Raw genomic sequence first — 15,364 nt, forward strand, 5'->3', positions numbered from 1 at the left:
AAAACTGACCCCTTGTAGGGAGGCTCTAGTACCCTGTTGTACCGCCTCTAGCTTGGATACAAAATGGGATACAGGGGCATGGAGGCTCTAGTACCCTGTTGTACCACCTCTAGCTTGGATACAAGATGGGATATGGGCAGGCATTGAGGCACACAGGTTCTGTATGATATTCTGCGACATATCAGTCCATATTTGCTCTAGCTGACTTTCTCGATCGTGCAAACTCGTAGGCTGTGGAAGTTGGCATCCCAGATGGTCCCATACGTGTTCTATTGATGATAAATCTGGCGACCGGGCAGCCATGTAAGTATGACAACGTTGTGGAGACATTACTGTAACCCCCTTGTGTTGAGAGGCTGCAGAATGTGGTGAATGCATCCACTACCACCTAGCAGTCTGGTCAGAACGGCCCCGGTGGGGGACAATTCATGGATACAACCATCCAGCTTCTCACATACCAATAATGCGCCCCTCTCAGACTCTGGTAACGGGGTGAAATCTCTTCTCTGCGTCGTAGAGGCGTCTAGTGGTCAACAAGCGCTACACAAGAGGAAGAAGAGGTCACTGCACACAAGGAGCCTCCGAGAGCCTTTTATAGGCCAAGTGGGGAACCATTTTAGGTCTCACGCGACAAGACCGTTCATCTAATCACTCCACAACTCATCATTTACATATCTGCCTGAGATGGAACTGCATGCCGGGCTTTATAGCAGAATGACAACTTCTTCCGGGGGCGGATTGTGTTTGACAATGAGTGCAATATAGTTTAAATAAACATTAAAAACAATCAGGTACAACATGAGCTATGTGAGTGACAGATGATAACATAGGTGACTCCCTGATAGTTTCCAGTTTTATATTTATTGCTTTCAACTTGGGTTCTTCAGCTTCACATAATCCACAAAGTATAGGCATCATTGAGAACATCACCGCTCACACTGGGCCGAGACATCGCCATGAACTTGGACAGTAACTCTTTAGATTACTTCCATTTTCCATGGAGAGAGGAGTATAAACTGCTGTCTTACTCCCCAGATCTGGCATGTTGAAGATCCTCTTCCCCCAACTTCTTCCTATACAGTAGTAGTCTGCATAGAGCTCCAATCAGAGTTATTACACGTAGGACGCAGGTCAGGAAAGCAGTTGGCGCTACAAGCAGGTCAAATTTTATCGAGCGCCTTAAACTAAAACATGACAATCTAGTCCTCTCACCAAAATAGGTTGTGCACCCCTGATCCTTAGTGCGTGCCCCATACAGACAGCCACAAGCTGAAGCCTGAGGCCTTCTGACCAGTATGCAGGTAACTAGTACAAGGCAGAAAAGAGAAAAACTAAGCACTTCACATGGAAGATACATTTTATACCAGTAATTGCTGAGGATGTGAGGCTACACAAGATTGTAGCTCGGTTCTTAGTATTCACGGGAACCCATTTGATTGCCAAAAGCTGCCGCTTACAAACACTTCATTGTAGAATGACTTTTGTAGAGTTGGTATACACAGGAGTTCACAGCATTAACATGAGATGACATTGTAGCTACATAAGGACTGCATTTCTTCTATGTGGCATAGGACCCTTATGGCATATAGGCACTGCTGGGATTGTATGCTCCACACGGATATACCACCCTATGCCAGCTATCACAGTGATCTCCTCCTTTCTGCCATCTGCCTGGCTCCCTCTTCTTGTGCGCAGGGCTCAGGAGCTGCTTTTAATTAACCACAACTCATGACACCGCAGGACCACAGGGGATTCCTTTCAAATATTAGATGACATGAAAGCTATAGACTATAATAGGTGTCTTTTCGTGCTCTTCTCATATAGTGAAGCACAAGGCACTTTCTGGTGAATTGTTTTTTGCAGTTTAACACCTTTTTACCATATATTATGCTAAAGATGAATGCTGTCCCCGTTCCGACAGAGTGAGTATGACGATCACAGGGGATTTATTTCATCTTATAATTCATCAATTTTTAACTTCATAGCTCTGCCTTCCTCCTATTTTGTTGGTCTGGTAAAGAAATTGAAGAGCGCTTCCTTGACCCCTTTGAGTCTGATTCAGGGTACATAAGCATGGCCTTTTTTTATGTCCGATTTTTGGTCCAAAAATTGGACAAAAATGAGCACCCATTTAGTTGAATTGGTGTATACACATGGGATTTTGCATTTCATATTTTTGTCCGATTATCCCATGAAAATAGAACATGTCTCCCGCCCGTTGGATAGAGCACAAACGGGATGTCCGTGTACTGTCGAATCTGAGCTGCACATGAGAAACTCGGGCGCAACGTTTTAACAGCCTGTGTGCATGTGCCCTTAGGCAGAGAATAGAGATTATATAGAGCTGCAACCAAATTTGCATGCTTTACTAGTATGAAATACCGCAAGCAGAAGGTGCTTTAGCATAACACGAACCTACCTAAGAGACGCTTTGCTTGGGACAGAATTAGTCTGCGCGGACATTTCTGCTACACAATGTTATCCCTATGGGGCTTAAATTTCGCACCTTGGAAAATCTGCGCGTCTTTGCTTCAAAGCCACAAGATTAAATTCCCCAGCGGAAAGGCTTCCTACTGCGGAATTGTTGTTGCTGATTTCTAACATACATCTGATAATTCCGCTATTAAAGTCTGCGTAAAAAAGCACAAAGAATCTCTGCAAGACGTTCCGCAAACCGCAGTTAAAAACGCAACAAAATCCACACCAATTGACAGATTTTGCATTTGCGCTGCAATAATTCCGTCCCATGTGAAATGTCCCAAAGAGTGAAGGTGAAATTATATATAGACGCATCGAATGTCAGTTATGTGCCCAATAGGTTATATGACACACTTAGTAAGTATAAAATTGCAAGAAAAAGTAAGTGAACCCTTTAGAATCACTTAAAACAGCAACCAATAAAATCCTGCGCTCAAAGTGCTTAAAAACCAAAATGGCGAAACATCAGAGTACTTACTTGGTAGGGTGGTAGGTTCTCTCCTTAGATATCCAGGAATGCTAAAATTCAAAGGGTATTCTTCTTCAAACACAAGTGTAAGCAGACAAAAAGGCGTCAAAGGAGCTGTACGTTCCAATGACCAGAGATCGGCCCACATAACTTAGATGGGACAGTTTCCATCCTAAACACATCAAAAAGTACATTGTCTACAGCCAGGCCACCAGATACAACCGGATCGGCTCCAACTAGAGATGAGCGAGCGTACTCGGAAAAGCACTACTCGCTCGAGTAATTTGCTTTATCCGAGTATCGCTGTGCTCGTCCCTGAAGATTCGGGTGCCGCTGCGGCTGACAGGTGAGTCGCAGCGGGGAGCAGGGGAGAGCGAGCGGGAGAGAGGGAGAGAAAGATCTCCCCTCCGTTCCTCCCCGCTCTCCCCTGCAGCTCCCCGCTCCGTGCCGGCACCCGAATCTTCAGGGACGAGCACAGCGATACTCGGATAAAGCAAATTACTCGAGCGAGTAGTGCTTTTCCGAGTATGCTCGCTCATCCCTAGCTCCAACCCAACAGACAGAGAGGAACATTTGTACCATCTTAAAAGGACATTTTTTAAACCAGGGCTACCATCCCACCTCAACTGATGACCAAATAACCAGAGCCACCAGAATACCCATAAATCAAATACTCCAATACACTGAGAAGGAGGGAAATGATCGTGTACCTCCTAGTAGTGACCTACAACTTACAGCTAGAGGTAACGAAGGAAAACCACAAAGAAACTCCATCATACCCTACACAAGGATGAGAGTCTGAAAAATTCCCAGACCCTCCACTTTTGTGTTACAGGTAACCCACAAATTTGAGGAACCTTATAATCAGTAGTGCATTGCCCTCTGATATACAAAAATGAACTTATCCCTGCAATGTAAGGAGCTGTGAGACCAGCTGACATGTACTGACTGCAGGAATATATGATCCCTGGGGCATTCACATGTTCCACGTCCAATTTTGTGTACATGATCATGTGCAGTAAATGTCCTGTTGGGGGCCTTTATGTTGGGGAAACAGGACAGAAACTGAAAGCCAGGATGAGATCTCATCGCCACACGATTAAAGAGAGAAAGACATAAATACCTGTGGCCAAGCATTTTTCTAGTCAAGGATACAACATGTGAAAGACAACATGTGAAAGTCACCATATTTAAAGGCAATTTCAAGTCACAAAGCCATAGAAGACTTTAAGGAGTACAAATTTATAACAACTTTTGACACTTTCAACAAATGGTTAAATTCTTCAAAAGGAGGGGTGGAGATAAGGAGAGAGAAAAGTAAAGAGGATTGATGCTGACTGGGAAATATGAGAAAAAACAGAGATAACACTCTGGCCTGGTGACCCCCTAACTAATTCAGAGACCATAAAACCTTCACATCTTTATCAGTGGACTATCTAAGTACTTATTTATTTCTCTGTTCATCCTGTTGTAGTATTCTTTAAGTGCAAATTAATCATATCCATGCCTTGCCATATGTATGTGTGTATAAATATATGCCTCTTCGGCTCTTTTCCATTATGCCTGATGAAGAATCCTGAGAGGTTTGAAAGCTCGCTACAACATCATGTATTTTTGTTAGCTATTAAAAGGTATTATATCTATAAGATTACTTGGTTTCTCTTGTTGGGAACAATCACATAATGAACAGAAATAGCACGCTGCCCTCGGAATGCACGGCCACCCTGCGTGTAAAGGCTGGTTTAGACGCAACGATAATGTCACTTGAGCGACATCTTTTGAGCGATCATCGTTGTGTCATTTGCAGCGCAAGATGATCGCTCAAGATGAGTGATCACCTTGCGCTGCCAGTGGAGGGTGTCCCCGCTTGTCTTCTGCATCCAGCTGTTTTCTGCACAGAGCGCCCAGCTGTCATACAGCTGAGCGCTCTGTGCCAGGTATAAAGAACAGAGCTAGACCGCTCTGTTCTTCATACTCAACCCGTTATGAGGGAGCTGGATACAGCTGAAACAATAGTATCAGCTGTATCCTGCTGTGAATCCCTGATAAGACTCATCGTTGTCTTTCAGCACGCTGAAAGACAACGATGAGCGACGGGATAACGAAAACTGCACGATGTAAGTGCAGTTATGCACGATTATCGCTCAAAAGACGGCTTTTGAGCGATAATTGTTGTGTCTAAATGGGCCTTTATTCAGCATGTGGGTCATTTCGTTTGTGTGTCCAAATCGATCGAATAGTTTGTAATTAGGACATGTTATAGAAACTTTGGGTGTAAAAACAATACTCTGTCTAAAGAGTAATACATACATGGAAAATAAAACAAAAAGGAACAATAAGGCCTCATTCACATGGCCCTATGCATAAAACACTGTGTGGTTCACGCAGCATTTTACTGACCTGCAGAGCCAGCGGTGACCCAGCTATTGCACCGCGCATAACAGCGTATCTCACACATGATGTCATGTGCATTTTGACTAGTTTTTTTTTTTTTAAATTGCGGACGCAATTGCGTGCACTCCACCCCACCTTACAGCCAATTCTAGGGCATGTCTTTACAACTACTGGGCGATTTTTTGCTCAGTACCCTGTTGAAACGCGTGTTTACACTGATCAACTGGCTGGAAATTGCTTGTTTGAGCGATGTTCCTGCTGATAATTGTCCCATGTAAAGCCAAGTGAATCTCTGTTATTGCCTTCCCTGTGAATGTATTGTGACTTATATAACAATCAGACCACATATTATTAGTAATTAATGCAGAAATCAAGATGACTCCAAAGGGTTTACTTAGTGTTCCTTGCAGTTATAGGTTTTAAAATAAAGGTATCATATAATGCATATATCCTTCAACGGAGACACAGAATGACTGATAATTACAGATGCCCAATGTAATGCCTTATCTCTATAAAATAATACCTATTTTTATATGTGTGGGGTTGCTGAGTTTATCAATGGTAACCATGTACCCTGTGCTGTGTTCATGGTTCACTTTAGTCAGCAAGGGTATCGTTTTTCCTTAGGGAGAGCACCTAGAAGGAGTGAGGCGACTTATAAGACCATCCATGCTCTTTTGGGAAATATGCAAATTAGAGATACAAAAATAACTCTGCAGCGCCACCTATTGGAAGGCAGCATTCATGCAAGTCACTGTCAGACTTTTTAAACAAGCCTTATAGCAGTGACTGGGAATTGTAAGCCAAAGCCAGAATAACCATGCACAGACAGTTGTTTCGGGGTGATTGCCCTTCTTCATTGGTTCTCAGTTACCGCCTCTCCTTTCCACAAATGACTGAGCTTGGTTTATTTGAACAAGGATAGCCTAGGTTTTCCTAGTAAACACAGCAACTTTCATAATAAACCAGTAAGACAGATGCACTTTGATGTTGTCATAGTAACACCTGCAATTATATAGAAATAAATGAGCTTTTGTATCACTATTATTATAACGTTTTGTTACCAGTGCAAAAAAAGCAGTGATTTGCCAAAAAGTAACCTTAGCATCATTCTATTTTTTTATTTTGTTTTGCAAAATGCAGCAAGCAGTCTCTTATTGTGCGCGCACGTGAACAATATGATTATTAGATATTAACATGAAGCTTACAGGTGCACATTGTAGAATAATTTAGCCATTTGCCCTCATTTCAGCATCTTCCCTGAACAGAGGCTTATATTTTGGAGGGCGGATATGGCTTTGTGTGAGTACATCTGATTGGTATTGGAATACTAATTCCAGTGGCCTGTAGTGCAACTACAAACTCTATTTCATTCACTTGGAACTGAGTTTGCAGTGCCCTTCCAGGCCACTGCACACTGTATGGAGCTGTCCATTTCCATCACACAGCTGCTGCGGGAGCTTGGAAAAACAGTTGATCAGTGGGGGCGCCAGATATCGGACCTCTGCCAATCTGATTTTGCTAGATTGTCTAGAGTTTAGTCCTGGAAATCCCTCTAAGTTACTTTCTAGTATTTACTTTATCCATACTTTATTTTGAGTGATCTGCTGCCCCACTGACCTACTTGTTCTGAGCCCCCTTTTTTCAGTCCAAGTTGGCTGCAGAAATTTTCTAACTACCTAATGCATGTTATGCGCTGCTTTCTGATTGACCAGTGCTGATCATGTGAGCAGCTCAGGCCAATCATAGAGTGGGTATAGTGCATTGGTAGTCTTAGGCCGCCTGCAGACGGCCGGGTCGGATCCACATGCGCAGAGCGGAGCTGGCGGCCGGGGAGTGAAGTTTCTGTAGGGGCTCTGCGAGCCCCGCACAGAAATAGAGCATGCCGCGATTAGTATGCGCACGTGATTTAGCACGGCCAAATCGTGGTCATCTGCATAGGATTGCGTTGGTTAACGCAATCCTATGGCAGCTTCCACGGGCGGAAATCCCGTGGGAAATCCTGCCGCGGAATTTCCGCCCGTCTGCAGGCGGCCTTACACTACCAATGCACTGTAGGGATTAGGTAAAGATTGCTTCTGCCATCTTGGACAGCCAAAATCAGGATCTGGAACAGGCATATCAGAGGGACGGCAGAAAACAACTACTGCAGGTAATATACTCCCCACCCCCTCCTGTCCCAGAACAGAAATTTGTCCCCAAATCATAGGGTTGCTTTAAGTGACATAACATGCCTGTATTTCCTCAGCAGCATGTGAGTAAGCCATTCCCGCTACCCATGGACCTCCGCTTACCACCAGAGCTCCTGGACAAACTGCAAATGAATATTCCAGAAGACTTTCCAAAGCAAGAAAGCCGTATATCAAGAAGAGCATCCTTGGTTAGTGTAAACAAAGCTGATAACTATATACTTACATATTTCATTTCAGTGTATACAAAACCATATTCCCTTATACCCTGGTATACATGATACTAGAAGTAGATTTAACCCCTTCCTCCCTGCAGCCAGTTTTGGCCTTCCTGACCAGGCTCTATTTTGCGTTTACTTTTGTAAGTTGTACTTTCTATTAATGGTCAATTTGGGTTGATAGGTTTTGTGTTTATACAGTTTTGAAAAATCCTAAATTTACTGAAAATTTGGGAAAAATTTGGTATTTTCAAGACAGATAATTATACCATGCAAAATAGCTAATAAATAACATTTATCACATGTGTGCTGTATGTTGGCACCATTTTGAAAACACCTTTTTTCTTTTACTTTGGACGTCAGCAAGTGTGTAAATATAAGGGCAGTTTTTCTCCTTTTGACGTAAATATCCAAAATCTATTTTTTAAGGGACCAATTTAGTTCTAAATTGATATTCACAGATCGATCTATTAGAAATTACCCAATTTTTGAAAACCTCAAAGTTGTCAAAACAGCATTTCCAAAAACGTATTCTTTACGGTTTTCACAAGAAGTAAAGCAAAGTGGAGGATACATTTTTCTTTTGTAACATAATAAAAGCTAGCAGATGAATAAAACTCAATATTTAATAACCTGAATCTGCAGATGTGACCCAGGTGTGCAATATGACAAACACAGGCCTCAGAAATCAAGGAGCACCTTGTGGATCCTTTTTATCAGGCCAATTTCTCTTTGACATATTCAGAGAACCATAATTTTGTATTTCTCCATCTACAACACTATGAAGGCGTGTTTTTTATGTGATAAGATGAGGTTTTCATTGATACAATTTTTGGGTGCAGAAAACCTTTTTTCATTGTTATTTACAGCATTTGTAAGAAAAGATTTGTAAAAAAAAATGCAATTCTGACATTGTCTTTTATTTTTTGAATCCACTCACCATGCAGTATAAGAGCTCTGTTACCTTTATTCTCTGGGTCAGTGCGGGCGCAACAATATCACATTTTTATATGTATATTATACTTTTGCCAATGAAAGCATCTACAAAACATTTTTCTTGCATTGCCATATTCAGAGACACATATGCCGTGTTTCCTCAAAAATAAGACAGTCTTATATTAATTTTGCCGCAAAAGAGGCGCTAGGTCTTATTTTTGGGGGTGTCTTATAATACTCACCTGGCAGCCGGCGTTCAGGTCCCTTACTCTGGTCTCTGGCACTGCTACAGGCTTCCGTGTACTCCTGAACGCCGACAGAGCATTTCTTTCTGGTAGCATGGTTTGAATACCACGCCTCCAGCAAGCGATTTCTCGGATTGGTTCATTGAGCCCCGCTTCAGCCAATCAGAGCTGGTGCTGGATGAACCAATCACAGCCATTCATTTAACAACATCATTGATTGGTTAATCGAGCGGCTGCTCTGATTGGCTGACGCAGCACTCGTTGCACCAATCAGTGCAATCCCGTGATGGAGGTAAGGTATTCAAGGCCCGTTACCAGAAAGAAATGCTCGGTTAGCGTTTCATGTAGTGTTTATTTATGTAGAGCTTATTTTCAGGGAAACGTGGCATGAGGGCTCGATTTTTGTAGGACAAGTTTAAATTTACATCCCGCAATTCAATTCTCCTTGTGTGCATGAGGCCTTAGGCAGCATAATCTAACCATCATTCTGCAATTAACGCCGGATTCACACAACCGTATTTGTGCTTGCAAAATGTGCACGCTCAATACGCAGTGAATAGAACCCAATGAGTTCAGTTGAAGCATATTATGTGTGCGCAATGCCTTCACACAACCAAATACGCAGCATAACCTACTTTTGTGCGCATTTGCGTAGGGAAGTAGAACATGTCGGCTGGGACTGTAGTTGTGTGCTTTTTTCTGCACGCAAATGTTCACAGTAAAGTACAGGCGTGCGTGCAAAAACACAATGCCCAAGGTGCAAATATGCGGCGCAAATGCGCGTGTAGATGTGCCTACGCCCATGTGAATCCGCCCGTACTCTTTCCCTGTTAGAGATAATGAGGTGATAACTTCAGTTTTATTGCCGGCTGAAAAAATTAGATGTTTTTTCAACTCAACTAAGGTGCTGCAGTGAAGTATATAACTATGATGTAACTTCTAGTGATACTAGCCAAGATGTGTACTAATCTGCATGTCGCTTACAGTCAGATATTGGATTTGGAAAACTGGAAACATATGTGAAGTTGGATAAACTAGGAGAGGTAAGAACAAATCAGCATTTGTTTTATTTATCTTAAGCAAAATGTCCCGTTGTGTTTGTCCACTTTTTTTTAATAGTTTTTATGAAGTTGCGTTGACTGATATTGAAAGAGAAGTCATTTATGTCTATTCTTATAAGGGCCACTCCAGTGATTTTTAAAATTCATTTACTATGTAGCTGCCCCCTGTATATATAGTGTTAGTGCACTATTTTTGTGCACATTTGCGCACCAAAAGTTCCCATTAAAGTCACTCAATTTTGCAGGAAAAAGAACACATCTGGAACTCATCAGCATAAATAGCCTTCATGTGAATGGGCCATGCGGGGAAAAAAGTACAGCTCTTACGCTCGTCTTAAGGGGCCCTTAAAGAATACCTCTAGGTTATACCTTGTTTTTCAGTGTATACCACTGTATAGCCATGTCTGGGTCCCCTACATATTAGGACTAGTACTAAGGGTGCACTGTGTAGCCATGTCAGGGTCTCCTATATACTAGGTCAAGTACTAAGGGTGCACTGTGTAGTCATGTCTGAGTACTCTATATATTAGGACAAATACTAAGGCCTTAGTCAGACGGGCGTTTTTCCGCGCGATTTGCGGATCGCATGACGGATGCGCATCCGCAAATCGCGTGACCGGTGCGCGCAAGTCGCCCGCAAATCGCCCGAAAATCTGCTCCTAGCCGCGTTTCATTAGAAACGGGCCGGAGCTGTCCAGCGCATTGCATTCAATGGAGACGGCAATAGAGCCGACTCCATTTAAAGCAATGCGCTGCAGGCGAGCCCGGGATGAATTGTCGGTAAGGGCTTAAATATATAAGCCCTTCCCTGCAATTCATCCTAAAATGTGTTAAAATAAAAAAAATTGTATACTCACCTTCTGCCGGCAGCCGGAGCTCCCTGCGGCCGTCCTGCAGTGGGTGTGAAGGGGGTGTGAGTCAGACCTGCCCCCTGATTGGCTCAGCGCTGAGCCAATCAGAGGCATGCCTCACTCACACCCATTCATGAATTCATGAATGGATGTGAGTTAGACCTGCCCTTGATTGGCTCAGCGCTGAGAGGCAGCAGTCACTCACCCATTCATGAATTCATGAATGGGTGTGTGTGTGAAACCTGCCTCTGTGACCAATCAGAGGCAGACCATTCAGCAGGCGGGGATTTTAAAGCCCCGCCGGCTGAATAGTGCCAAGAAGCAGTTCAGGAGAACTGACAGCGGCCGCGGCTGGACTCCGGCTGCAGCGGAAAGGTGAGTATACAATTTTTTTTTATTTTAACACATTTTAGGATGAATTGCAGGGAAGGGTTTATATATTTAACCCCTTCCCGACAATTCACCCCGCGCACGCCGGCAGCCCATTGCTTTCAATGGAGCGGCTGTATTGCCGCTCCATTGAATTCAATGGGCAAACATCGTTCTTCTCTGTCACAGCTGTTACAGCTGTGGCAGAGAAGAATGATTTGTCTTCTATATGTTCTCAATGGGGTCGGCGCTGCTGCCGCCGGCCCCATTGAGCGCATATAGAGAAGAGAACAGGAATTTTTTGTTCTATAATTTATCGGACGAGCGCATAAAAAGCGCTCATGTGTCCGATACCATTGCAAAGCAATGGTTTTATAAAATCGCCGGACGCATGCGCATATCGCGGCTAAAAACGCCCGTCTGACTAAGGCCTAAAGGTGCACTGTGTAGCCATGGCTGGGTCCCTTATATAGTAGGACAAGTACTGAGGGTGTACTGTGCAGCCATGCCTGGGTCCCTTATATATTAGGAAAAGTACTCAAGGCACACTATATAGTCATGTCTGGGTCCCCTATATATGAGCACAAGTACTATGGGTGCACTGTGTAGTCATTTCTGGATATCCTATATATTAGGACAAGTACTAAGGGTGCCCTGTGTAGCCCTGTCTGGGTCCTCTATATATTAGACAAGTACTTAGGGTGCACTGTGTAGCCATGTCTGGGTCCCCTATAAATTAGGACAAGTATTAAGTGTGTACTGTGTAGCTATGTCTGGGTCCCCTATATATAAGGACCAGTACTAAGTGTGCACTGTGTAGCCATGTCTAGTTCCCTATAAATTAGGACAAATACTAAGAGTGCACTGTATAGACATGTATAGGTTTCCTATATATTAGGACAAGTACTAAGGGTGCACTGTGTAGCAATGTCTGGGTCCCCTATATATTAGGACAAGTACTAAGGGTGCACTGTGTAGTCACGTCTGGGTCCCTTATAAATTAGGACAAGTGTAAAGTGTGTACTGTGTAGCCCCATGTCTGGATCCCCTTTTTATGAGGACAAGTACTAACGGTGCACTGTGTAGCCATGGCTGGGTTCCTTATATATTAGGACAAGTACAAAGGGTATACTGTGCAGCCATGCCTGGGTCCCTTATATATTTGGAAAAGTACTCAAGATGCACTATATAGTCATGTCTGGGTCCCCTATATTTGAGCACAAGTACTACGGATGCACTGTGTAGTCATTTCTGGATATCCTATATATTAGGACAAGTACTAAGGGTGCCCTGTGTAGCCATGTCTGGGTCCCCTATATATAAGGACCAGTATTAAGTGTGCACCTTGTAGCCATGTTTAGGTCTCCTATATATTAGGGCAAGTATTAAGGGTGCACTGTGTAGCAATGTCTGGGTCTCCTATATATTAGGACAAGTACTAAGGGTGCACTGTGTAGTCACGTCTGGGTCCCTTATAAATTAGGACAAGTGTAAAGTGTGTACTGTGTAGCCCCATGTCTGGGTCCCCTATATATGAGGACAAGTACTAACGGTGCACTGTGTAGCCATGGCTGGGTTCCTTATATATTAGGACAAGTACAAAGGGTGTACTGTGCAGCCATGCCTGGGTCCCTTATATATTTGGAAAAGTACTCAAGATGCACTATATAGTCATGTCTGGGTCCCCTATATATGAGCACAAGTACTACGGGTGCACTGTGTAGTCATTTCTGGATATCCTATATATTAGGACAAGTACTAAGGGTGCACTGTGTAGCCATGTCTGGGTCCCCTATATATTAGGACAAGTACTAAGGGTGCACTGTGTAGCCATGTCTGGGTCCCCTATAAATTAGGACAAATACTAAGGGTGCACTGTATTGACATGTCTGGGTCCCCTATATATTAGGAGAATAAATTCTCGTGACCCGTTTGGCACTCTAGAAATGAGTATATGAGTTGGAGGCATCATACATACATGCAGCTCTCTCTTATAGTTTATAGGACTTATGAAATACTGGGTTGTTACCTCAACATCCATCTACACCAATGCAGAGACCCACATGCATTGTCTCCCCCTCTCTGGACTGCTGATTGGATTGAAGGTGACCCCCATTCTCTCAATAGGAGGGAATCCTGAAAGTGGAATGTGCTTCAATTTATTATGGCATATACTTAGAATATACCATAAATGTATCACATGGGAATACTCCTGCAGCCCTTGGAAGTGGATCAGTATGGCAATGTGACCTTCAGACCAGAAAATGTTGTGCCCCCCTGCTGTAAACTGTCATAATGCACCCTGTAGCATGCTGATTAGTTGAAAGATAAGACTCTGAAAATGTAAATTTCCAGTATCTCTCATGCTGTGTTTTCATTTCTGAGTCAGACAGATAAAACAATACAAAAAAATGTAAAAACAAATAAGACAATTGTTCACATAGTGTATGTTTATATAAGTTCTCAGAAGTGAAGGACACGGGGACAGACACTTTAATGGACTTCCTGTCTTTAAATGTTTTCCAGATTTATCCCTATTATTGTACTCCGTCCTTTGACTAGTAGTTTTGCATTGTAGCAGCAGTTCTTCAGTATCTTTAATGGTTTGTGCAACATGACATATTCATAGAAGACTATCAGTCCGCAGGTACATGAACCTCTTCTTGTCACTTCTCCTTTAGGGTACATATGCCACTGTGTTCAAGGGACGAAGCAAGCTCACAGAGAACTTAGTGGCCCTAAAGGAAATTAGACTGGAGCACGAAGAAGGAGCACCATGCACCGCAATCAGAGAAGGTATGAGAGGAGGGGAATTAGATAAGGCTGATAGTTATTTTTACCTGTTACATTATCTACTGTATGTAGATAATTTACAAAGTGCATTATATTCCCTGCGAATGTTCCTCTTAAAATGCTTTGTTAACCCCTTAAGGACCAAGCCCGATAAATATATGGCACTTGGTCCTGAGCTTTAACCCTTTCCAAAACACTGTCTGACATCTTCCTACACTCTGACTGAAGCTTGTACAGCTCCAATGTCAGAAGACGTCCGACAGGGTATTCTTACTGTCTATTGCCAGCCACTCCACTGTTGGAGCCTCTCTGGCACACACACACTGGCTTTAGCCAGCAGATGGCACCATTGTATAGCAGCAAAAAGAGAAAGCCTTTTTGGAAACCCTGAATCCAAAATTGGGATTTTTGCTGATAGCAAAAATGAGGCGTGGGTTTAAAGCCTCTGTTGGAGCAGGTTGGGTTCTCAGCTGTCAGACGCAGCCAAGGACCCAGAGGAGAAGTCAGAAGTGTTTTTTAACCGCTTCTACCTTCTCCATTCCCAAGTGCATAGCACTCAATGGGAGCTATGTACTAAACAAATGAAAGTGCAAGTATTAATTCCTCTATATGACACCGGTTATCACATGACCGCCAGGTGCCCCCTGTCACAGCTGAGCTTTAGGGTCGTAGCAGACCCTGATCAGCTCTGCCAGTGACTATTGTCACTATAGGCAGATGTTTTCCTCTGTAACTGGGGTTCCTGTGTATACTGCTCTTATGGATGCCCTAGCTACAGTGGAAAAATGTGAAATAATAATAATCTTTATTTGTATAGCGCCAACTTATTCCGCAGTGCTTAAATAAAATAATAAATAATTATAATAAATAAATAATAAATTAAAAAAAGACAACGTGAATGGCCCCAAGAGGTCATATATGATATCACGGTGGACATAAATGTTAAAAAAATGGTTAAAAAATTACAGGATACAAAAGAAAAAAAATAATATATATAGATCTAAAAAAGAAAATGAACCACCGCCGACACCAACCCAAACCGTCGCCGTATGTGCCCTGTAATCCGAGGTTATACAAATTATATATCAAAATGTCTGAAACAAAATGAGGAACCCATTCCTGTACTTTATTTTAGCTTAAATTTACTAATTAAAAAAAAAACTAACATAACTGTTAAAAAAAACATTTTTTTTAGCTTTTTATCCCCAATAAAACTAAAAAAACGGGGGGAAAAAGTCAGTGAAAAAAATATGTAAAAAATGGCCCTATATGTCACGGGGAAGAAAAATAGGGCAGTTAAACCACCACATGAGTGAAATCCTTACAAAGTGTCTGGTCTTTTAGGATCAAAACACCCCGCT

The 15,364-nt window shown here is 42.7% G+C and overlaps 1 protein-coding gene across 1 annotated transcript in view; it reads left to right on the top strand.

The window, feature by feature from the left end:
- CDK18 (cyclin dependent kinase 18) overlaps positions 1–15,364 on the top strand; it is a 142,178-nt gene that overhangs the window by 106,771 nt on the left and 20,043 nt on the right. Inside the window, exons 4-6 of the mRNA XM_066598673.1 lie at positions 7,593–7,721; positions 9,916–9,972; positions 13,892–14,006. Coding sequence (XP_066454770.1) covers positions 7,593–7,721; positions 9,916–9,972; positions 13,892–14,006 — 301 coding nt within the window. The remainder of the gene's footprint in view (positions 1–7,592; positions 7,722–9,915; positions 9,973–13,891; positions 14,007–15,364) is intronic.

Source organism: Eleutherodactylus coqui, chromosome 4 (assembly GCF_035609145.1).
Source record: "Eleutherodactylus coqui strain aEleCoq1 chromosome 4, aEleCoq1.hap1, whole genome shotgun sequence".
Lineage (NCBI taxonomy): Eukaryota > Metazoa > Chordata > Amphibia > Anura > Eleutherodactylidae > Eleutherodactylus > Eleutherodactylus coqui.